Source organism: Pan troglodytes, chromosome 9, assembly GCF_028858775.2.
Source record: "Pan troglodytes isolate AG18354 chromosome 9, NHGRI_mPanTro3-v2.0_pri, whole genome shotgun sequence".
Classification (NCBI taxonomy): Eukaryota; Metazoa; Chordata; class Mammalia; order Primates; family Hominidae; genus Pan; species Pan troglodytes.
Window position 1 is genome coordinate 135,306,948 of NC_072407.2, and position 25,468 is coordinate 135,332,415.

Genomic DNA, 25,468 nt, shown 5'->3' on the forward strand with positions numbered 1-25,468 from the left:
AGGGGTGATAGGAGACAAGGGATGATTTGGGGGAGGGGGCCTACTGATTGTGGCAAAAACTTTGTTGTTTATTCTGAATTATAGGAGAAGCCATCAGAGGAATTTGAAAACAGACCTTAACTTACGGTCCCCAGACACGGCTCTGATCACCTTCCTCCTATATTAAAAGGTTTTATTCGCTTGCTATTCCCTATGAAATAAATTCCAAATGCTTTTGCTTGACACTTAAATTCCTCTGAGATCCAGGCTTTTGGGTTTCTCACCCCCACTTCCTCATCTTCGTTTATTCTCCAGCCGTACTTATCAATGTCTATGTCTGTGGCTGCTGAGCTGATGCAAAATATCCCCTCTGTCAGGGGCACCTTTCCATTCTTTTTTGTAATTGTTCACATTCATGAGGATGCCATATCCTAATGATGCTGTCCTGGAAGTGAAAAAGCCCTGCAGCATATCACTGATGACTATATATGATTAGTGCTGACATCAGTGAGCGTTTATTTAGCGTCTACTATGTGTCAGGTACTCCGCAGAGCAATTTTTATTAAATACTTGAAAAAGTTCTTCGAGGCAGAGTTACTAAAGTCCCCACCCTTATTTGACAGATGAGAAAACAGAGGATCAGATACATTAAATCAGTTCCCAATTTAATACATTAAATAAGTACACTGCTATTTATCAAAGCAGCAAAATACATAAGCTCTTGTCCCTCAGCTGCCCATGGTGTTCTATCCATTTGTATTGTGGGTGGTCGTTTATGAATATCTCCACATTTAACTGTAAGCTCATTCATGGAATGGATCGTATTTAACTTATCTTGTTATCCTCGGTATTTAGCATATTAGTTGCTCAATTATTCGCCAATATAAATGAAAATCTGAGAATGATAACCAGCGGAAGATCTAAGAGGATTTATCCATTAAAAGGCTTTTATTTGCTCATTTTTATTCATTCATTCATTTCTGTATCTGTTCCACAAAGCTATGTGAACCCAGTGTGTAAAGGTGTGTACCTGGCACTATTGAAATGTGAAGATAAGCACAATGAACACGGATCCCAAGATGCTTAAAATCCCACTAGAAACAGAGAAATGGGAACTAAAGTTGACTGAACATTGACAATGTGCCAGGCACGGTGCTAGGAACTTAACATCAATTTTCTTGTATAATTGCCCATCAGGATGGGTTATCCACATCAGGAAACTGAATATCCAGGAAGGGAAATGTATTTTTTGAAAGCACATAATTAGAAGTTAGCAGAGCAGAGATTCTATTTTATCTATGGCCAACTCCATAACCTCTTTTCTTCCTACTACATCACACCAGGGCCTAAGAATTCTAATTATTCCTACATAATTCTGACATTGGAACCATGAAGTTCTCACGCGACATTCCATGCCATTCCTTCACCTGCAAAGGATGCGAATGCAAGGGCCGACGATGCCCGCAGGGGAAGGAAGGAAGCCGGTCTCCTCTGGACTGAAGCCAGGGCAGGCTCAGACAGCTTTGGAGCCAAGAGACGGAGAGGCTCCGCTTCTGGGAGCACAGGATTTTGACAGGAATTGTGGAAAATACACAGGTAGGATGCTTTCAATAAAGGCTGATAGAGATGAAGGAAGGAAGCGGGGACGGAGGGGAGAAAGGGGAGCAGGCAAGAAGGGAGGAGGGAAGAAGGGGGAGACAGGCCACTTATGTTGCTTAATTCTGATTCATAAAATCTGTCTAAGCTGTGTGTCTTCTTTCTCGTTCTTCATTGCGTTTACCTTCCCCACGGCCACGTGGGGAATATTTAGGAACACAGATGTTGGAGTCAGACTTGCCCGGGTTCAAATACCAGCTCCAGCTCTTAGGCAGCTTGGCTAAGCAACTAAACACCTCTCCACTCCCGTTTCCTTCTCTTGGAAGTGGAGACCACAGTAGTCACACACGGTAGATACTCTAAGGGCTATGTCGAAGGGCAAATGGTTCTCCGCAGCATGTGTGACACGTGAAGTGCTCGAATGCCTGAGTCCTGGCAGTCCTACCCGCCCGGCTGCGGGGCTGCCCACGGCCTTGCGCTTCGTGCTCTGGTTGGGTGACTCCCTTCCGCACGGCTGCCCTGGGTCCCCAGCCCCAAGGGACACTTCCTATGACCCCCCGCTTGTTGTAAAGGCCGGGGCCTTCGGCCTCCCACCGTTTGACCACCAAGCCGGCGCTGTCCGTGAGATCTCCCAGGCATGTGGTCTCATCTCATCCTGAAAGTGCGGGGAGTTTCCAGATGCTGCCTGAGTGACGGTTATTCAGCAGACGAGCCCTTTGGGGTGAAGCCCCGCGTGGAGGGGGTTTCCGGGAGCGCAATGCTCGCTGGCTGCCTGGAACCAAGGGTGATGCGGCCCCCCTTCCACACAGAGCAGGAAGAAGAGGAAGGCTGGGGCCAGCCCAACGTCGGGGTCACTGTGCCAGGCACCCCCTCCAGGTCCTGGCGGTATCGATCAGGACACCACCCATGCGTTCTTGCAGACAAAATGCACCTTTGCTGTGGGAGGGAGAGCAAGCGGTTCGCCCGCCGCGCATCAGTGCACCCGTGTCCTGGCGCGCAGACAGTTCCGGGGCGCCTGCAGCTATTCCTGGGCACAGCCATTTCCCGCCCCCATAAGCGCCTAGAGAGCCACACCGCGCCGCGCTCACCCCTGCAGGCCCGCAGCCGCTCCCAAGGGCTGGCAGTGTCGCTCACAGGTGCACTTTGTTCATGCTGTCTGCCTCCACTGTTGCCGAAGTGAGTTCTGCACTAATGAGCTCAGCATGCGGGACAGCAGCGCCGGCCCTCACTCTCCAGGGACGCATGGAGCTCTGTCAAATGACCCGACAAACCTTTGCAGCGCAGAGCCTTCTAGAGGGACAGAGCAACCACCTTGCCTCTGTCCGAGGAGCTGGCAAAGGCACGCGGCACCTGCAAGCCGGAGAAAATGGTGTCCTTCCTCCTGTGCTGCGCTGAGCAGGGAAGGAGGTCGGGGCTGCGGGGGAAGGAGGTCGGGGCTGCGGGCGTTGTCCCTGGAGCTGCACCCTGAGCTCAGCTTCTAATTACTGCTAAGTGCATTTTCCTTCCACCAGTCACAGGTACTTTCCTGATAGGTAGAGCCCATCGAATAGAAGGTGGTGTGACTTGGGATTCTAAAAAGGAGACTCGCGGTTAGAAGGGGTGTGTGGTGTCAAGAATGAACAAGAAACATGCTGGACTCAGGAAGCCGGCCGGCCGCAGTGAAATGGAGACTCTGGAGCACAGGCCGCGGGGCTGCAAGGCGCAACCTGCAGGCTTGCTCGGCTCTGGAAAGGCGCTGCTCCTCCTGGACGGTGTCTCTTCCCTTCCCGCCTCCCCTCGGAGGCTGCCTCCCCTCGGACAGGACCAGGAGCCCATCCACCACCCAGGGAGCAGTGCGGCTTTGTGCTTAGGCCTCCGGGGAAGTGAGCTGTTTCCTTGATGTCCTACAAACAGGATTATTCACTTGGAAAAACAGAAGCTTGTCAAGCTGCCACAAGCGCCAGGGAAGATTCCATCTCTCTCTGATGGAGATAAATGGAACGGGAGACGTGGGGCTGAAGAGCGGGGGCTGGTTGAAGGGAATGAGGTGAGAAACATCTTGGGTGGAGATGATATTAGTCACACATGTTAACCCTGCCTTAGGCTGGGAATCCAGAATTGAGAAATGAACTCCACCAAGATGGAAGGATAAGAGGAGATCCGTTCCAAACTCCCACTGGCCCCGCGGTGGGAAATCAACACTGTCCCACGTCCTAATCCCACCACCTACCTTCTGCCCCCCTGGAGTTGTCCACAATCAAAGCCATTTCTCCTTTTAACATGGACAGAGGGTGGTGATGTCTGCAATAGCTCTGTGCCCTAAAGCTGCTCAGAAGGAGATGCAGAGAAACCAGCGTGCTCTCTTGTTTTCACATGGGACTACATTCCCATAGGGCAGCTTAGTTACTTAGGTAAGATTCCCAGGACACTGCGCGAGGCCAGCCAGGCATGACAAGAAAGGGCAATACCCTGCCCCATGGAAGGACCATTCAAGGGAGGGATTGGGCTGTCAAGTGGCTGGTGTGGATATCTGCACGTTATGATTTATCCAGGACTGAGGGAGGACAGCAAAGGCCCCGCGGCTACTGGAAACCCCATCATGTCACTGAGCACGGGGTTCCACTTTGCTCCTCATGGATGGAGACAGCCCTTCCTACACGTGCCGTAGGAGCTTCCTGGGCAGAACAGAACATGATCACGGAAACGAGTCTTCACCAAGGCAGCACAGAGGGCCGAGGGGTGGGGCGCACTAGATGGCACTGTGGTGAGTTCTCTCTCTTTCAGCAGTTCCAGACGTGACCAAGCCTACCTTGTTTAGGATAAATTCTCCTTATGTGAGAAAATGGGATCCCCCCAGCAAAAGGCACACGGATTATGGGCTGGTCTCCTCTCTGCTTCTTTAATACTACTTAAAAGCAGTGCCTTTGGCTATGGCTATAATAGAGATTTCCATTAGAGCCATTTTCTCCTTTCAAGATGCTGTCGGGATGGGGAGGTGCAGAGGCACAGTCTTTCCTATGCACGTGTGTTCTCGCACCTGCATGGAAAGCAGCACCTCAAGCAGGTGAGCTGTGAAAGGAGGTATGGCAGGGCCAAAGCGCAGAAAGAAAAGGAATCCCCCTCCCACTGTGCGTGACCACGACCCCCAGAGGTCAGCGGGGCTCTGGGAAGCTGTATCCCAAGCCGAGCAAAAGAGGAGGCTCTCTCTATTTCTTTGCAGGGAGTGAAGAATTTCAGGTCACTTGTCTCTGTTGGTTTAGCATGGTACCCAAGAACCTACTCAGGCTGACCTCAAACGTATACTCCAATCTCACCTCCACCCCGCTTTCTGCTGGCCACACCAAGCTCGTGTGACCCAGCCCTGACGCTGCACAGCACATCTGTTTTCATGCACAGGTGCCCCTGCTAAGAGGGTCTCCCACTCCTGCTCCTCCCGCTTCTCAGACTAGTCAGTGCTTATCATGCGGTAAGTCCCAGCTCCAACGTCCCCTTTTCTAAAATGTTGTTATCGATTTCCCTCAGTTATTCAGTGGCTACCTCTGTTTGTAAACAGCAGTCCTTTGTAAAGAGCAAGTACGACTATCAAATTTTAGTTCAGTCACTTAAAGGTATATTCCTACACGCATGCACACGTGCATGTACAAACCACCTATACTACCAGCTATTGCAGAATGAATCTTTACTAAATTCTAGCTGATGAAGTAGATATTAATATTTTCATTTCCCAGATAAAAGAGCCCACATGAAACTGTGCTAATACACATTAACAGAGCAGTAGTAGAGGTGGGAGCCCTGCTCTGATCTCTTTGACTTCAAATATTTCCTATTGTTCTAATTAGACTGGGAGCCCTTAAAAGACAGAAATTAATAGCTCAGGTCAGTGGAAAGCAAACAGACTCTGGACTTAGATCTGGTTGCAAATTTCAGTTCTTACAGTGATTGCGTGATTATGGAGAAATTACTCAGCCTCAGACTGGGCCTCAGTTTTTCCATCCGTAAAAAGGTAAAACAAGCCAAACTACTCAGTTCATAATATTATTTTAAGCATCAAAGGGAAGTTTGTATGTCATGTACTGAAAAATAAACAGAATGTGAGCTCCAGCCCATCTTTTTATCTTTATTCTCCCAATTCTTAGAATAATGCCTGGCACTTAGTGAGAACTCTGAATTTTTTCAAAATGAATATATTTTTTAAAAAGCGGATTGGACCCTCTGACAGGTGAACACGGGTGGCAGAGAGCTTGTGGGGGGTGTGTGGTGAGGGGCCTGCTGAACCTTATTTATAGCAGGTGGAATTTATCAAATTGAGACTAAGATGCTGTCACTCCAACTCTTTAGTCACAACTTTTTCAAATATTTGATTTGGAAGATTTTCACATGATCTGACTTTTTCCTTTTCATCAGCATGACTCTCCCCACTGCTGCCTCTCTCTCTCTATCTCTCTCTCTTTCACACACACACACAGACATACACACACACACACACTTATATACCCATTCTGCCCCTGGGAACCACTGCTGTGCAATGCCGACCACCTCCAGATGTGCAGTCAGCAGAGTTACACAGGCCTGCACAGTCTCTTGGAGACCACGTTGAGTTGCACCAGGCAGCTGCTAGAAGTGCTTCAGAAAGAAAGTCACAATTCATTGTCTTCATTTGGAATGCTATTACAGAATACCATAGGCTCGGTGACTTAAACAGAGAACTTACATTTCTCACAATTCTGGAGGCTGGAAGTCCAAGATCAAGGCATGGCAGATGTGGTGTCTGACGAAGGACTGTTTCTGGTTTGCAGATAGTCGTTTTCTCATTATTATCCTCACATGGCTGAGAGAAAAACCATCTTTCTCACATATCTCCTTATATAAGGTGCTAATCCCATCCATGAGAGCCCCACTGTCATGATCTAATCACCTCCCCAAGGTCCCACCTCCAAATACCATCCTGTTGAAGGTTAGGAGTTCAACACGGGAATAGGGAGGGACAGACATGCAGTCCATACCTCATGTATGGTAGGGTAAATGAATAGAGATCGATTCTTCCCCCAGAACATGAAGTCTGGGGACATAAAGGCATTAGTGTTGAGATATTCAAGGATGCCACCTGCTGTCTAAAGTCTGCTTTCCAGCTTCCTACCCTCAGTGTGAAGGCATTTGTGTTCATGCTAGTCACCTCTTGGTCATAAGATGGCTGCTGACAAAAAGAGAAAAGTGTAATCCTAGCAGTAACTGAGTTTTTCATGGGTTATGAAAAAGCTCTCTTGGAATCCAACTTCCACTTACAACCCAATGGCAAAAAAAATAGGCCACATGGCCATCCACAGCTGCAAAGGATGCTGGGAAATCAGGGAACATGGCTGGTCCTTGGGATGGGGCACCTGCTGCCCCAAACAATGGCTCCTCTTAGCAAGGAAGGAAGGAAGGATATTGCAGGCTACTGGCAATGTCTTCCATACCCCACGTTTTCTCTTCCTTTCATTTTACCTTTTAGTTAGAGAAGGCTGTTCCCTAAAGCACACAGGCTAATGGCCAGAGAAATATGCTACCACCTCCTTCCTCTTTTCCTTCTCAACAAATGTTTCACCGTACAAATTATTGACAGGAGGCAGGGAAAACTGTAAATCAGGTCACGAATACAAATCCTGCTGTGAGAGTCTGATGATCCCGTGAGCCCCGCCTGCCAGGTTTATTGAAGGCATGGGAGGTGAGTGGGTCACCGACGTGAGGCTGCATGACTTAGTGCCTTCAGCTGCGAGTCTCAGCAATTCTTTTCAGGGGATCAGGAAAAAGAAGGGAAGTATGGCCCGAACTAAAGCTGAACTCTTCACCCCTTCCCTATGGGGAAGAACAGAGCTCAATGTGTCTGGGAACATGATAAAAAGTGTCAAAACAAAGGCTGGAATTATACTGAGCTGGGGCTTGAAATTGGGAAGGAAGACAGCAGTTTTCTTCCTCTTCCCTTGATCTCCAAAACCATCCCTTCATGATGGGGAGAAGAAGGCAGAAGCCAAAGGGGTGGAAGCATGCAGAAATGTCACATTGAGGAATTAATCTCAAAAAAAAAAAAGAATACCCAGGTCTCTACTTCTTAGCATTAGCAGCAACACATTTTGCTCTCTTGTTTGTAATATTTGGCTTCCACAGCAACTTAGTATTGAGATTACTTAGTCCTCAGAGCATTCACATGTAAGAGCTACCTATTTAAGAGATGAATGTAAAACTATGATTCTGTCCAAGATACCACCCAGCCACCCTTTGATGCCTAATACTCAGGAGGCACCAACAGAAGGCACAGAGGAGCAGGGAGGTGGACACCCAGCGGGACAACCCGAGCGTTCCCCCTTCACTCACCCCTCATGTCTTCTCCCCACCCAATCATCGAATGCACTTTCTTTTTTTTTCTTTCTTTTTTTTTTTTTTGGAGATGGAGTCTCGCTTTGTCACCAGGCTGGAGTGCAGTGGTGCGGTGTCTCGGCTCAATGCAACCTCTGACTCCCTGGTTCAAGTGATTCTCCTGCCTCAGCTTCCCGAGTAGCTAGGATTACAGGCATGTACCACGACACCCAGCTAACTTTTATTTCTAATACAGAGGGGATTTCACCATGTTGGCCAGGATGGTCTCCATCTCCTGACCTCATGATCCACCTGCCTCAGCCTCCCAAAGTGCTGGGATTACAGGCGTGAGCCACCACACCCAGCCGGAATGCAGGAGTCAGGCTCTTCAGGTCGCTAAAGACATGGCTGCATGTTACTCTTCCCCCTGCTCCAACCGCCATCTCCTACAACCATCCTCAGCTCATCAAGGGAGACTGAGGGCAGAAATGGTTCTTCAATGACTCCACTGTGTAAATGGAATGGAAAAATGGTCCCAGCATCAGATCTGCATGTACTTTTGGCTCTTTGAAGATGGCACCACTTTCAATAGCTAGTTTAAAGACAGACAATTAAAATTTGACATGTTTACTCATTCAGTTTACCTTTGCCAAAAGCCACAGAGGCACAATCAGGGCCTTTCGAGTAAAGCAGTGCTTTGGAGAAGGGTGGCACAGTTAAGAGTGGTTCCAATTTAGCATCTAATAATAGCTCAATTAAGTCACAAATCCCATCTGTTTCTACTTGAGGAGTTTTACAGAAGTCAAAGACTAGTTATTTTCTTTTCCTTTTCTTTTAGCTTGTACGTTCTGGCCCTTCTTCCACCACCCTCACAAACATCCACAGATAACTTGCTTCAGGGGGAGCAACCTCTGATCCCATTTAGCACCCCATTAGCCACTTCTCCAGTAGCAGCCCTGCATCTGAACACAAAGCAGAATGTGGGGTGCAATGTGGGCCTCTTTCCTGACTCAGCATGAGTCTTGGCAGTGTCTGCAAACTGGTCTCCCTGGCCAGCTACAAAGATGGGAAATTACGTTCCTTGTTTCTTATCTCCTCCCAAAGGCTAGGTAAAAATTGATGCAAAGAACTTAGGCAGTCCTTGGAGGAATATGCCCTGCCAGGGCTGGTTATTATAATGTCTGTGGTGTTGCTGCAGGTAGGGAAGCAATGTGAAAAATCCTAACACTTTCACTCCCTTTGGTTCTTGTTTGTCCAATGTGAAAGTGAAAGGGAGGGGGAGAGGGAAAGGTAGGAGGAGGAAGAGGGGAGGAATATAGAGAAGGAAAAGGTGGTGGGGGGGAAGGAGAAGAAGAGGGAGGAGAAGGGAGAGGGGGAGGAGGGAAGGCAGATGAAGAGAAAGAGGTGAGGGAGAGGGAGAGGGAGTATTTGTTTGTTAGATAAGGGTGTTGGGGGACCACAGCAGAGGAGAAGATGAGGGTGAGGCATTAAGACCAACCATTAAGGTCACAGTGTACCTAGCATTATAATGGTGTGAAAGGATCTGTTGCCAGACTACTTTGGTCCAAGGTAAGTGTGTCCTTATCTCCCCAAGCCTATAAGAGAATAAAAAAAGAACAGGTCCTTGGAGAGTTTACCAACCATCTTAAACAGTTTGAGGCAGACTATGAAGGGAAAACACATTTACGCTACTATGAGAGCACCACAGATCTTCTTGCTGGACTTTTTGTCTTTTTTATCTACATGTTCCCATAAATATCCTATTTCTATCAAAGCTAATTATTTTATTCCCCTCACTTTTAAAAATCTAGAACAAGCTGATATTCATTAAGGAAACTCATTCTGAAAATAAGAAGGCATTAGTGAGGCCTCCGCTTAGGATAGGAGCCATCTTTTTGGGATGAGGCGCTTCCTACCCAGCATGGTATTCAGCCGGGTGCAGTAAAGGTCTATATCCAAACACTCAGGATTTTGCCTTAGATATTTGATTCCTCTCTTGACTTCTCTGTATCTGATAAACATAGCTATACAATTAAATGAATTTAAAACCGTTATAAGAAGATATTTTAAATTTTCGAAAGAAGAATAATACTAAAAATCAAAGGCATTCTTCATGATAGGCAGAGTGCCAGGAAATCCCATCTAGAAACATTCAAACCAACCAGATTTGGTACAACCAAGTGTCGAGTAATTGGAAAAGCTAAGTGAACTCCAAGGGCATTAGTCTGCCCTCTTATTTCCAAGAAAAGAGAAAAACATGGGCCCTGGCTTAGCTTGTAACAAATGTAATAATTTGTTAAGCAATAACTTAAATGAATTATCATGTTATGCATAGAAGTTTCTTGTCCTTGGAAAAAATACTTAGGATTAAATACAAATGAGAAAAGTATTACTAAACACTTAATATTAAGCCAATCATTAAACTCTTAGTAGGCAGTACTACAATGAATATCATCCTCAAACTTGACAATGTAGAAAAGCTCCCCAAAAGAAATTTCCAAATGCAAGAAAGGCCAAGTTATTAGCTTTATTGAGACATGCTGTAGAGAAGGAAAGCTTTTAAACAGGGTAAGAGTGGTAGCAGTAAATAATCTAATCAAAACGCAGAGCCAGTTGGCATATCTCTACTTTCTAACTACACACATTGTATTTTGTCATGACATAAGATATTGTCACAAAGTACAGGAGTCATGAGCTGTGTGGAACAATACCATACATCATTCCACAACTCCATGCTGCACATTCCAAACGGGCTTGAAAAGAATTCCCAACTCTGTACCATTCACCATACACACACACATACACACACACTCACACACATACCCACACACACCATTATCAATTTCTTAAGCTTTCTAGTATAGTAAATAAAACAACAATACAAGGTAAAGAATGTGCATTCACACTGACATGGTTGTATGGTATAGGTTGGCTGTTCCTTATTGGAAATGCTTGGGACCAGAAATGGTTTTAATTTTGGATTTTGGGGGATTTTGGAATATTTGCATATACCTAATGTTATATCTTGGGGGATGGAATTGAAGTCTGAATACAAAATTCATTTATGTTCCATATATACCTTTTACGCATAGCCTGAAGATAAATTTATACAATATTATAAATGATTTTGCACATGAAACAAAGTTTTGACTGCATTTTGACTGAGACTCATTACATCAGGTGAGGTATTAAATTTTTGACTTGTGGCATCATGTCAATGCTCAATAAGCTTGGATGTTTGGATTAGGAATGCTCAGCCTATGTTAGGTAAGGAGCATTAAAGTTATTGAGAAGACCATAGTTAAGCACTGCTTTCAGTATTCACTAGCACTATGATCTCAGGCATACTGCAGTTGTGGAATAAATTAAAGAACATTGGCTTTAAAGCCCAAGTCTGGAGCTTAAATCGTTTATCAAGCAGCCACCCAAAAACTCTTAGATCTGATAAATAAATTCAGTAAAGTTGCAGTCTGTAAAATCAATACACAAAAATCAGCAGCATTTCTATACATCAATAATGAATGAGCCTAGATAGAAAAAAGGAAGGAAATCCCATTTACAATAGCTCAAACAGAAAAAAAAAAAAAAAGGAAAAAAACCTAGGAATAAACTTAACCAAGAAGGTGAAAGATCTCTACAAGGAAAACTGCAAAGCATTGCTGAAAAAAAAATTGAAAAGGACACAAATAAATGGAAAGACATTTCATCCTCATGGATCACAAGAATTAATGTCATTAAAATGACCATGGAAAAAATCAACTCAAGATGGTATAAATAACATAAGCATTAAGACCCCAAACTATAAAACTGCTAGAAGAAAATATATAGAACACACTTCAGAACACTGGCCTAGGTAAAGATTTTGAGACTAAAACCTCAAATCACAGACAATAAAAATGAAAATACACCAATGGGACTATACTAAACTAAAAAGTTCTGCACAGCAAAGCAAATAACCAAAGGAATAAAGAGACAACCTGTTGAATGGAAGAGAATATTTGCAAACTATTCATTTGACAAGGGACTAATATTCAGAATATACAAGAAACTCAAATGACTCAGCGGCAAAACAAACAAAATCCTGTTAAAAAGTGGACAAAGGACATGAATAGATATTTCTCAAAAGAAGACATACAAATGACCAACAGGTATGTGAAAAAATGCCCAACATCATTTATCATGAGATACAAATCACAACCACAATAAGATATTACCATTAGAACGGTTGTTGCTGAAAAAGACAAAAAATAACAGGTGCTGGTGAAGATGCAGAGTAAAGGAGGCTTTTGTACACTGTGGTGGGAATGCAAATTAGTGCAACTTCTATGAAAAATAGTGTGGAGATTTCTCGAAAAATTAAAAAATATAACTACATGAAATGCAGCTAACCTACTACTGGGTATTTATCCAAAGGAAAAGAAATCTGTATATCAAAGGGATACCTGCACTTGCATGTTTATTGCAGCACTATTTACAATAGCAAAGATAAGTAACATGGTTTGGCTCTGTGTCCCCACCCAAATCTCATCTTGAATTGTAATCCAAATTGTAATCCCCACGTGTTGAGGGAGGGAACTGGTGGGAGGTGGTTGGATCATGGGGGCAGTTTCCCTCATGCTGTTCTTGTGAGAGTGAGTCAGTTCTCACCAGATCTGATGGTTTCATAAGTGGCAGTTTACCCTGCTCTCCTCTATCCTCTCTCTTGCCGCCTTGTGAAGAAGCTGCCTGCTTCCCCTTTGTCTTCTGCAATGATTGTAAGTTTCCTGAGGCCTCCACAGCCATGCAGAACTGGGAGTCAATTAACCTCTTTTGTTTATAAATTACCCAGTATCAGGTATTCTTTATGGCAGTGTGAAATAGACTAATACAATAATACTAATACAATGCTAATTACAGAAGTAATTCTATACGTACTGGAATACTATTTGGCCATTAAAAAGAATGAAATCATGTCATTTGCAGCAATATGGATGGAACTGAAGATCGGCATATGAAGTGAAAGAAGACAGGCACAGAAAGACAAATATTGCATGTTGTTACTTACACGTGGGAGCTAAAAATGTTGATCTCATGGAGATAGAGAGTGGAATGATAGATACCAGAGGCTGAGAAGGGTGTGGGGGGAGGGATGAAGAGAGGTTGATTAATGGGTACAAAAATACATTTATATGGAAGGAACAAGTTCTAATATTAATATTTGACAGCACGGTAGAGTGACTATGGTTAGCAACAATGCATTGTATATTTCAAAGTAGCTAGAAAAGAGGACTTGAAATGTTCCCAAAACATAGAAATGATTAATACTCAAAGCGATGGTCACCCTACATACCCTGACCTGATCATTATATATTTATGCACATAACAAAAACTCACATATACCCAATAAATTTGTAAAATATGATGTATCAATGAAAAAGTCACCGTGTGTGTTCTTTGTTCAAGTTACTTAGTCTAATTTAGCTCAATTTTTTTCATCTGAAAAATTGGTAGGGAGAAATAAAATTATATCTGTTCCCTGTTTTCTGAGGTTGTTGTGAGATTGTTGTGAGGATTAAATGAGAAACGCATATGAAAGCTCTTGGAAAATCTTTGAGTTATACCAATATTTGTTGTTAATTTATTTAACTTCAATGAAGCTTACTCTTCTCATTTATCAAATGGGGATTAAAATAAATCGTTCTCCTGTCTCCTTACAGGATTTTCACAGGACTAAGCAAGCTAATGTATGTGGATGTGTTTGAGAAACAATAAAGCACTTCACAGGTAATTATCATTATATTGGGTTAACCTTGAGATTCCCAATATCATCCTACCAAGACTCACTGGGTTCCCTAAAAGCTCAACGCCCTTCATTTCTCATTTTGGTGGCCTTGTAGCAAGAAGCCCTTCTGACATATTAGCAATCTAGCAAATATTGCCATTCTCAGGTATCTCATGCTTCCTCTTCCAATTTAAATAATTGTTTGCATAGATCTGCATATGTTATACATTAGTTGTTACTTTACATAGGCATTTGAGTTGAAAATAATCAAGCTATTATTAACACTCATTCCTGGTTGTTGTTTTTCTTTCTGTATACCAAAATACAATATACTCTTCTTTGAGGGAAAAGTACGTAGTTCATAATAAGAAGTTTCAAAAAAACAGAAGAAAAAGACAAATAAAAAAATTAATACAGTGCAATATAGTCATGCTTCATTTCCCATTCCACAAGCTCTTACGTTATAAAAACTGCCTCTGCTACCATTAGTTGAACCCTCAATCCAAACACTCATTTCAATTTCAAAAATCAGAATAACCTTAATCTTGGCAGGGGAGGGGGAGATTACAAAAAAAACTTGAACAAAAGTTTCTGTTCATTATGAAAATAAAGTAAGTGGCCAGCCGCAGGGGCTCACACCTGTAATAGCAACACTTTGGGAGGCTGAGGCGGGCAGGCCATTTGAGACCAGGAGTTTGAGACCAGCCTGGGCAATGTGGTGAAACCCTGTCTCTACTAAAAAAATAAATTAATTAATTAAAAAAAATATATATATATATATATATATACACACACATACACACACACAAAAAAAATACAAAATTTAGCCAGGCGTTGTGGTACACTCCTGTAGTCTCAACTACTGGGGATGCTGAGGTGGGAGGATCACCTGAGCCTGGGAGGTGGAGGTTGCAGTGAGCTGTGATCACGCCACTGTACTCCAGCCTCAGTGGCAAAGACAGGCCCTGTCTCAGAAACATAAAAAAAAAGAAAAGAAAAAGAAAAAAACAAAGAAAATAAATTAAGTGACATCTGAAAGTACACCCAAACATCTTACCAAAAAAATAAATAAGTAAAACTAAATAAACACTATTAAATGTTCAGTGAATGTGTATGTAACATTCTATAAGTTGCCTTTTCTCTTATGTTATGGTCATCTTTCCATGTCATATATAAACTCACTGTCATTGTTTTTAAAAAGCTTCATAGTTTTCCATCATATGCATGTATCATAATATGTTTAACCACTTATTTAAGTTATTGCTAATTTTTTAGTGATATAAAAATGATGTGCAGATTACTTAAAAATTTAAATGTGTGTGTATTGTATGATCTAATCATTCTACTGCTAGGTATTTACCCAAAAGAAATGAAAAAAATGTCTATTAAAAACTTGTACACAGATGTTCATAGCAACTTTATCTGTAATAGCCAAAACCTGTAAACAACCCAATAATACATCAATAGGTGAGTGGACAGATAAATGGAGGTAACGTTCATATAGTGGAATAGAAAGGAATGAACACAATAACATTAATGAATCTTGAAATAATTATGTTCAATGAAAAAAAGCCAGACAAGAATGCCTACGCTATGAGTCCATGTACATAAAAGTCTAGAAAATGCACTCTAGTGTCTGGAAATAGAATGTAGATTAGCGGCTGCCTGGGTGTGAAGGAATGGAGAGGGCAGAAGGCAGGAATCCCCAAGAGGCATGAGGAAACGTTTGGGAATAATGGATATCTTCACTATATTGGTTGTGATGATCATATATAACTTATCCAATTATACAGTTTAAATACGTGTAGCCTATCGTGTGTCCATTATATCTCATATAAAGCTTGTTTAGAAATGGGAGGAAAATGCTGTGGGGAGCATTCTTGTCAACTGGTGAAATTTTCTCCTTAGAATGATTTTGCCTTTGGCACTGACTATTGTAATAGCTTCTCATATTAGGTTAGCCTTCAGATTCCTAATATCGTCCTACCCTGCTACTAATTTGACCTTCTTTCTGACTATTCCTTCAGTTGAATGCATCTTTCCTAAGGCACAGTTCCAATCAAAAGTTTTTATTTGCTCATTACCTACTGCATTTTTATTCATCTAATTCCCCATATGAACTCCTTATCTTGGCCTCCAAGACAGTTAGTATTTGGCCTCAGTTCCCCTTCCTGAGCTCTTTCTCTCACTGCCCACTTCCATGCAGCCAAGGTACCATATGCACATTGGGTCGGCGGCAGCTGAGAGTGTCGCTGAGGTGTCACTTTATGTGTAAGACTCAATTTCTTCATCTGGAAGGTGGTATACTAATTATAATCTGACTAAGGAGTTAGTATGAAAGTGAATGATTTTTCAGGAAGAAATTTAAGCTGTTGGTAGACATCATATTTGTCTGGGTATCTCCTGCTCTCTCACTCCTGCAAAGCACGTGCTCTCTCCTTCTCCATCTTTACATATTCCAGTTCTGCTCCCCACCGCATGATCCAGCTCAAAATTCTATTTTCCATAGAGTCTTCCTCTGAATTCTCATGACGTGCTAGATGTACTACCGTCTCACAACACACAACACTTAGCGAGCACACATGTTGCGTATGTAAGTTTGTATGATTGTTACATACATAAGTATATACCCCTCCACCCCCTCCACACTGGTCTGTAAACTGCCAAAGGACAGGATGGATTCATCTTTGCTTTCTCCACCATGCCTTGCAGACCACGTGCCACAAATGCTTGTTCACAGGTAAAGGGGAAGAATTCCAAGTACCCTATCCTCTGGCATGAGACATTATTTCTTACACCTCATTTCTCAGCTTCCAAGAAGAAAATAATTCTGGGGCTACTTCTAGTAATGACTTGAGAACTAAGCTTAGAAAATGTTAGATCCAAAAGACAGTGTCCAGGGTCTGGGATCATGCCCTGATGTGATCGTGTTGTATAGCCTGGCTAGGGGCACTGAACCTGGGATCTCCTGAGTGCCTACTATACTCTGCCTTCTCCTTGTACTTACACTTATCTGTCCTTATTTGAGCTGTTGCTATGGCCTTAGCTTCAATTAAACTTATTTTTCAAAAAAATGTATAGTCTCTATTACCTAGTTCTCTGTCTATTCAAGCTGTCAGCTGTCTTAAGACAGACCGGTGTCTGTGCGTTCCCACAACAACTAGCATGGTGGGCACACAGAAGTCATTGAATGAATATGTATTAAATTGCACTGGATTTCAATGAATTTGAAAAGTGCCTTAGGAATCTCAAGACAAAAGTGTCAGCTCCTCATTGTACCTTAATTCAAAGTTTGAAAATGTATTTTGGTTCAAGGAACAGAGCCAGGGAGCAGAAACTATACTGCCAGATGCATCCACTGAAACTTTGCCAGGTAGGAAGAGTTTGTTGAGGAAAGCAAGAAGGGGAAAGAGAATAATCTGGATTTAAGCTTGGCTATTAAAGAAGATCAGGAGAGAAAGAGATTGTACTGGAGGGCAGATGATGAGTCAGATTCAGTAAGAGATCATAAAGTTTACACAAGAGTAAAAAATTGCAATACTTTTTTTTAATGTGCCTTTTGTAATAAACAATACCTAAATATTTGGGCAATTAAAATGTTATAAATGTAATAACTAGAAGGAGGCAGTAAAAAAGTTATTCTATGAATATAATCATGAATTTACACAAACATGATAGCAACAAATTCTAAGCAAATACCCAATGACACAGGATTAGTTAGATAACTATGATACAGACATAAGCTGCAATATTGTGATGACATTAAACATCACTATGGATGATTTGTGGAAGAAAAGATGCCCATATACATTAAAAGTCCCCTCAAAATTACAAAAATATAATAAAGTTGTGGTAAATGATACAAATGTACATACTATGTAGACATGTGTATTATACATATACATTGTTTATAAATACATTTATGTGGTTTATGAGAATAGGAAAGTGACTAGGCTTTTTAAATATATGAACAGTGATGATTGCCTGCAAGCAAGATTATATATGAGCTATTTTTAGTCTGTTTATTTGTACTTTCTAAATTTTCTCCATTAAATATGAACTCTTGGATAAACAGAGTAATTTGGGAATAGTTGGACAGTTAGTAAGTCTAGTGGCCCAAATAAGCATGCAATGAAACTAGCTTATGCAAAATAGCAATAATAATAACAATCTGTTCATATTGAAAACTTTGGAAATTTTGCATTGAAGGAGAATATAGGACATGTCGGTGTAACCCAGTACAGGAGTCCCTCTACAACCACCTTCACGCATGTTTTGCAGGCAAATGGGAAATGAAGAAAGGTCAAAAGAAGGAAGGGAGGGAGGGAGTAAAGGGAAGAAAAAGAAAAGAGATGAACGGCGACAAGCGGGCCAGGGGAAAGAGCAGGACTATGTAGTGTAGTGTTTCCACGTCCAGCAGTAAGCATTAGCCTTGAGGGCTCGTAGTTTAGGAGTGAAGGTTTGGGCCATCACAGCAGGGAGAGAATCCTAACAGGTTGACGTGCTGCCTGAGGGCACAGGGGGTGAGATTTGGGTAGAGAACAAAAGAATGAACATAGCTGAAGTCAAAGTTGCTATTGTGGCAGCCATTCGCCATGCGTGGGAGGGTGTGTGTGGATTCTGAGCAGTCCAAGGGTTCACCTGGGCTGATGGTTGTCTCTCAGCTCAAGATGTTTCCAACCATGCTTTGCCCTGCTGTTCTGAGGCTGGAATGCTAAGAACTACATTTTCCAAACATTTTGCCAGTCTGCTGTCGGTTGAGTTTTGCCGATTGAAGATACCAGGATGGCAGGCAAAGGCAAGATGTGGGAAGGATGCTTCCTTCTCTTTCCCTCTTCCTGTCTGTGTGGACCCAGAGGTGGCACAGGCCCCAGCAGCTGTGGGTGGCCCCAACCTCCACCTTCCCTTTGAACTCCCAGACCAAGTCTCGTTATGCTCTCTCTGACGTGCCAGTATTCAGGAAAAAAAAAAAAAAAAAAAAAGAGCACCAAGTCCACAGGGTCTCCCATTAGAGCAGACACGTGCTAATAAGAGCTCTACCTCTTCCTTTGTTTGGGTCTCCATGAGCAGTGGCTACTCCCTGCAGTCACCTCAGGAACACATGGTTCATTTAGTTCATTCTCCTCACTAAATTATCTCTGTTTGAAACACCTAGTGCGGGTCCTGTTTCCCCACTGAGCCCAGATGAATAGAGAGGGAGAGAGGGAAAATGGCCCTGGAGCATGGGCCTGTGCTGTGTCAGGGACCTGCAAGCACATTACTTCATTGGAATGACAGGCAGTTCCTGCAGGACCTTCAGGGTGAGTTAGTTTTTCTGCTGGACGGCACTAGCTGTTACAAAGTTTAATATGCCATATTGAGCTGAAATCGGTCTTCCTGTAATTCCTAGGTTTTACTCTTTATTCTGACACTGGAAGCCATATAGCTTATCCAATTTTTCTTTTTATGCATCAGGTGTTCAGAAGAAGCTATGTCTCCCCAAAGCCTTTTCTTTTCCAAATTAAGTATCTCCAGTCCTTCCAGCCATTTTTCTTCAAATAGGACTTTTATCTTTTCCTTCCCTCTCCTAGGGCATCTTCATTCAATGAAATCTTTGTGTCGAGATAACTCTCAAATTTTGCCTAAATGAGAACAAATACTCCACATTTTGTACGGCCTTTGAGGAAGCAGTGAAATTACCACCCTCTTTACTCAAACATTACGTTTGTATTAAATTTGATCATTTGACTTTGTGTAATATATATATTTTTTTATTTAGTGATGGTGGGCAGGACAAATTCTACTTTTCTCTCACAGCGTACTGTGAATATCCCTGTTATTTTCTCCCCTCCACATGCAATGAAGTCAGATCTTTCTCATCCCATACCCTGGCAAATTTTAAAGTAATTTAAAATATTTATCTTTACTTCTACTGACTTTCATCTTGTAATTGTTTCAATCAATTATTCTAAGCAGCTGACGTGTTTCTAATCCTGACTTTCTCTTCCCAGATTTTTGCTGCATGCGAATTTCTTTCTTTTCTTTCTTTTTTTCCTTCCTTCCTTCCTTCTTTCTTTCTTTTTTTGTCTTTTTTTGTTTTGTTTTCTGGAGATAAAGTCTCACTCTGTCACCTAGGCTGGACTGCAGTGATGCAATCAGAGGTCATTGCTGCCTTGAACTCCTGGGCTCCAGAGATCCTCCTGGAGCCTCAGCCTCCTGAATATGAGCAGCTAGGACAACAAGTGCACACCACCATGCCCATCGAAATTTTTATTTTATTTTTATTTTATTTTTGTAGAGACGGGGTTCTCACTATGTTGCCCAGGCTGGTCCCAAACTCCTGGCCTCAAGCAATTCTCCCAGCTCAGCCTCACAGACTGCTGGGATTAGAGGCATGAGCTACCACATTGGCCACTATATGCAAATTTGATAATCCTGCCTTGTATTTCACCATTTAAGTCTTTGAAAAGGGTAGAACCAAAAGCAGAGACCAATATCATAACCTATCAATAATAATTTTTCAAACTAGCCATTCACAACCATCTGTTACATGTCCATTGAAGGAACCCACATGCCTTCTAACTAGTCCACACACTAATGATTTGTTCTAAAATGTCCTCACTTCTCCTTGTGTTATCCCTGTCTTACCTATGGATGCTCTGCTCTTCTACACCCCCGTGCGTCTGATCATTTATTCTGCCCCTACATTCATCCTCTCAGCTGAGCTCTTTAGAGAGCTCCCTCTGCGGCCACACCCATTTCTTCAGCACTTCATTTATTTGTGTGCTTATCAGGAAATTTTGTGATTCTATATTCAGAGTGTCCCAAACTTTTGTAGCTATTGTCATCACTAACTTTTTTGTTTGCTCTTAAACGTGTGTTTCCTGAAGTCTAGAGTATGTGTCTTAGTATGTGGTACCTCCTTCTTCGCCTTGTGGGGTATGTTTCCAGCTTCTGGCCTCTTTCACTTTAATTTCTGGCATTTCTTGAAAAGGCTCTGTGCCGTTTCTCTAAAGTTAGGCTAAGTTCAGTATTTTGCAAGCTATGTTCCATGAAATGTGAAATGGTATTGCATAAAAGCCATGTTCTACGGTCAAATGATTTTGCTAGATCCTGCATATAATGGCTATTGTTGGAAGATCCACAGTGTACAATAACATTAAAGGCTCCAAATATTCCTGTAGTAAAAAAGCCAGCTTAACTTTGTTTAACCCAACACCTCCCCAGCTTAACTGACCATAGAACTCTTTCTGGAGTATGTATTTGTAGTTTGAGATCAGCCTCCACTTAAAACCTTCAGCCCACACGTAGAACACAGCTTGGTAGCATGAATTTTAAGGACAATTTTGTCTATGCATCTGCGTTTCCTCAACATTTACAAATCATGCCCCAGGTACCAGGAACTCTGCTAAGTTCTGAAATACAAAGATGAGTACAACATGGTTTTTGCCCTGATGTTGCTTACGATCTGCTGGTAGAGGATGAAAATATAAATGACTGGCCGGAATACAAGCAGCGGTTCAAGCAAAATGAAATGGTATCATCAGAGAGGATGCGGTGAATTCAGATAAAGGGTATCTGGAAGGGTTTAAAGAGGTGAAATTTTATTTAGACCCAAAAGAATAAAGACAATTTCAAAAGGCCTCAGAGCAGGACAAATAAAAGGCAATCACAGAATTTTAGTTTTGAAAGGAGTACTGGGGAAAATAATTTCTTCAATAATTCACATTTAAAAAAATTTTCCTAACTGATCTTCACTAAGCATGCTCTTTTGTCTATTTCTCCATTAAGCATGGTACTTTGAATGCAATATATTTCCAAGTAATATACCTAATGAGGAATACTTGAAAACTCTTCCCATGGATTGTAGATTATGTCAATATGTCCTAAAATTCTGTTTACGTTTTTGGTAACTATATATTGCATTATCTTAAATGATGCCATCAGTACAATTTTTTAATTGATATCTTAGCTAAACCATACCTCTTCTATCCCATATCTCTTTAAATATTTTTTAATCAAAAATAATACCTCACATTTATTCTAGAGAAATGTAACATTATTACATCCAGTTCCCAGCCTGCCAGTTTCGTTTTTTATTGTGATTTCATCATTCACATATTTAGTGTCTCCCCTGGTTCTTGCTATTCCTGATCTTGTAGGTGTGCTTTCTATATTGTTAAGTAAATGTTTGAATCATCTATAAAATCATTTCCAGGACAGGAGTGATGACAGAAACCTGAGGCCCTGCTAATTCACACCAAGACAACACCAAGAATAAGGACAGGGAGGTACGGACCTAAGCTGCCTCTTCCAGGTAAAACAATTAGCCTTGTGCATGGAGGGAAGGCAAGGACAGGGCGAAGCGCAGGAAATAGGGTTAAATGTGTGCTACACCCAGAGTGTGGAGGTAAGGAATGTGTTCTGAGGCAGCCTGGCAGCAGGGAAGCCTGACAGGCTCTGCATGAAGAGCTGTCTTGCCTAGGAGTGGCTTAGAAATTGGACAGCTCAGGTGACATGGGCCCCTTAGTTGGATAAGGAGGTAGGCACTGGAAGACTTTGCAGTGATGCAAAAGAGAGGGTAGGAGCCTCACCTCAGTAAGTGGCAGAGGAAACTGGCAGGGACACTGAGAAGAGGGAAACAGCAGGGAAAAATGCCCTCAGCAGTGCAAGAAATGAGATGGGACAAACCAAGATTGAAAAGTATGTTTCTGTAGCACGGGATCAAATAAATGTGTGTCAGTAACAAATACAACGTAGAAAGAAAAATTCAGCTTGGAGCAGAGTGTGTTTGGGATATGATAGAACTTATACAGGGCAGTGTGAGTTGGTCATGCCCATGGTGGAGACCTGGAGCTGAGAGAAAGGCTATGCCTGGATGTGTAGCTTGAGGGAGAGTTCTGATAACTGAAATCACGGAAAGACACACACTCTCACCCCTGGAGAAAGTGTGGAGTGTGATGAAAAGAGGATGGGAGAAAGAACTTCAGGGGATTGGGGGTCTGATGTAGAGACAGAAGGAGTGACCAGAGGGAGACCTCAGTGAGCGTGACGAGTCAGAAATGGGCAATGTCCTACCTGCCAAAGGATCTATGATTCCAGGGTGGCTGAGTCAGGATTTGTTCTTCCAAGTTCATTTTAATGTTTGGACATGAACACTTTATGTGGACACATTCATAGCAGGGCACTTTTATCATTTGTTAGTGTAAGTTCTAGGGTCTTTAAAAAAGACTCTATAGTCTGGGAAGTATCACTCCCTCAACCCTCAGCTGCTCCTGTCCCTCTGAGGCCAGCCCGGCATGGGAGCCCACCTTCCAGCTGGTTGCAGCTCCTCCTGGGAGGGAGGCCGGAGCATCTCAGCCCAGTTCTCTGCAGAAAGAACCAAGGCAAGTGCCAGGCTCTTGCAGCCTGTCTCATCAATATGCCTTTTCTCCACTTGCCTCCAGCTGCCAACTTGTTTGGGGAGGCTGAGGGATGGAAGGTGGTGTTATTGCTTTTGACTTGACTTACTGTTTTGGTCTTTTACACATAATCTGCCCCCTGACCCAACATTAGCATAATGCTCATTAATCAAGCTCTGGCCTCCAATTAATGGCCAGCTGTGTGGATGCCGTGCATTTAATAGCTTCTGAATCAGTCAGGCAAAAGGTTAGGCAAATGATTTTGGCAGGAGGGGTGGGGAATTCTGAAAGAGACTGGAGGCATGTATCCATGCAGTAAGCATGTTTGACCTCATTCGTGAGCGATTGGAGAAGGAGGACAGGAGGGGCATTGGCCAATCATCTTCCTCTCGTTCCCCATCCCTGAGTCCCCACCCTACCCCAGATGGCCTGAAGACAACACTCTCTTCCATCCTCCTGGCCTGGGGTCACACACCCCCACATCACTGCCCAGGCAGCCGGCCAAAGAAGAAAGCCCTGATTTATTGCTCTTGGCAGCGTCTAGGCTGGGCATTTCTATAAACCCAGTGCCAGGGCTGACTAATAAAACATACACCCAGATTCACCCCTCAATAAATGTCTTTCAACCTTTAATCCTGTTTGTTGCAGTCTTTAAGGGAGCATTGATTCAGCAGGCAACGAGGGCTTTTCCTCTCATCTATCTCCCACCGATCGATGTTCTGTCACCCCACTCCACCCAGCCTGACAAAGGAGAGGCCTCTGAGGGGAGAGGAGGGCATCTCTTCAGATTTATTTCACTGCTTATGAAAGGAGTTTTTAAAACTGCCACATGTGTTAGCTCCTAGATAGCTTTTCTGATCCTCAGCTACTCTAGGTGACCTCCTTGAATTTGGAGCACAGGGCCCAGGTCACAGAGTAATGGCACAGACATGTGGAGGAGGAGTTCTTAATACAACTCAGCCAAAAAGGAGCTACATTCCCTCTCTTGGCCACCTTTTTTCCCCCCAAGGTCTCCCACCTTAGTTAATAACACCAACATCCTCCTGGTCACCCTGGCGACACATCTGAGCTATCTCTACCCCTCCTCCCTCCCTTTCCTGCCTATCCCAACAGGTCTCACGCCTCATCAATGCTGCCTCTTGCATCCATACCTCCTCTCCAGGCCATTGTCCTGCCCACAGCTCAGACTCCAGAGACCCCCATCCAGAGCCCTGTGAGAGCTCATTCCTCCATCCCCATTATTCCAGTTCCTTCCTATCAATTCCTTGCTGGAACTGCCGTATGGTGCTCTTTCTATGACAGGAATCTGATCACATCGTTGTCCTGATTATGAAAGGTTGGGTAACTTGCCCAAGGCCATACAGCTGGTGAGTGTCTGAGTGAGACGGGAATCGGGTCATCCTATCTGTAATCTGCTGCTCTCCCACATGAGACACAAACTCCCCTCTTACTGTAAGGAATTTGATTTTACTTGTTTGTGAGACTGCCACATACTTCTCTGTATCATACATAGTGCCCATCCTATTATTGAAATTCAGTAAATATTTGCTCACAGAACATATCCATAAACAACATCCTGAGGTCATGTCAAGTATGAATAACGTGCATCTTCAGAGAAATCTCTGGGGCATTTCTTTGGGAGCAAGCATCAGACAACTAAACATCATTTGAGGTTTTTAATAGGAGATCAGTAAACCTTAATAGGATTGGAATCAGCTATTTAGTGTTAAGCTATAAATAAACAGAAGGGGACGGTCTGTTCCTGAGACTGTGTAATGTTTCTAGTCTCATAGTTCATAGGCCAGTGAACAGACAGGATGTCTACACCTGCGGTGCATGCCCAGGGCCAATATGCTTCATGCTACAGTGCAGGGAGATAAGAGAAGGGTGCAGGCTTGTCACCAAGGTACACGGACTCCTCTCCCTACGCACAGAGGGACATCCTGGCAGTGCCCCAGGACAGTGTCACTCCCATCCTGCTGATCTGTTTGAGAAGTCACCATTGCACCCACCTGGCCAATCCTCAGTCTCTTCAGTGGTAAAAACAGATACATACACCTGTGTTGTCTGCCTCTGGAAATGCCAGCCCACTCCAGCTATATGACTGAATTAGCAACAATCTATCCAATTTCTGGGGACACCTTTGACCTAATTTTCCCAACGGCCACCCAGATTAATGCAGCTGCCAAAGCCAAAGGCCATTGTGCAAAAAAAAAAAAAAAAGAAAAGAAAAAGAAAAAAAGAAACCCAGGACTGATTTATCACCTCCCACCCTCCACTCTGGCCTGGTGTCAACCTCTCCCTTCCAAGCTACAGGTCAGAGGAAAAGCAAGAACTGTCAAGACTTAGCTTAGACTGTGGCCTAAGGTTGATAGTATTAACATCTCATTCAACCGTTGACAAGAAAGACCCTAATAAAAATAAAGGGCCAACCCAACCA

At 43.0% G+C, this 25,468-nt stretch overlaps 2 protein-coding genes across 3 annotated transcripts in view; one reads left to right on the top strand and one right to left on the bottom strand.

The window, feature by feature from the left end:
- OPCML (opioid binding protein/cell adhesion molecule like) overlaps window positions 1-25,468 on the bottom strand; it is a 1,137,716-nt gene that overhangs the window by 956,571 nt on the left and 155,677 nt on the right. The gene's annotated exons all lie outside the window — the stretch shown is intronic.
- On the top strand, window positions 1,422-23,661 carry LOC101058692 (uncharacterized). The gene is made up of 3 exons (NM_001280259.1): window positions 1,422-1,575; window positions 13,584-13,650; window positions 21,846-23,661. Exon 3 carries the CDS (start codon window positions 22,779-22,781, stop codon window positions 23,130-23,132), a length of 354 nt encoding a protein of 117 aa, NP_001267188.1. The 5' UTR covers window positions 1,422-1,575; window positions 13,584-13,650; window positions 21,846-22,778; the 3' UTR covers window positions 23,133-23,661.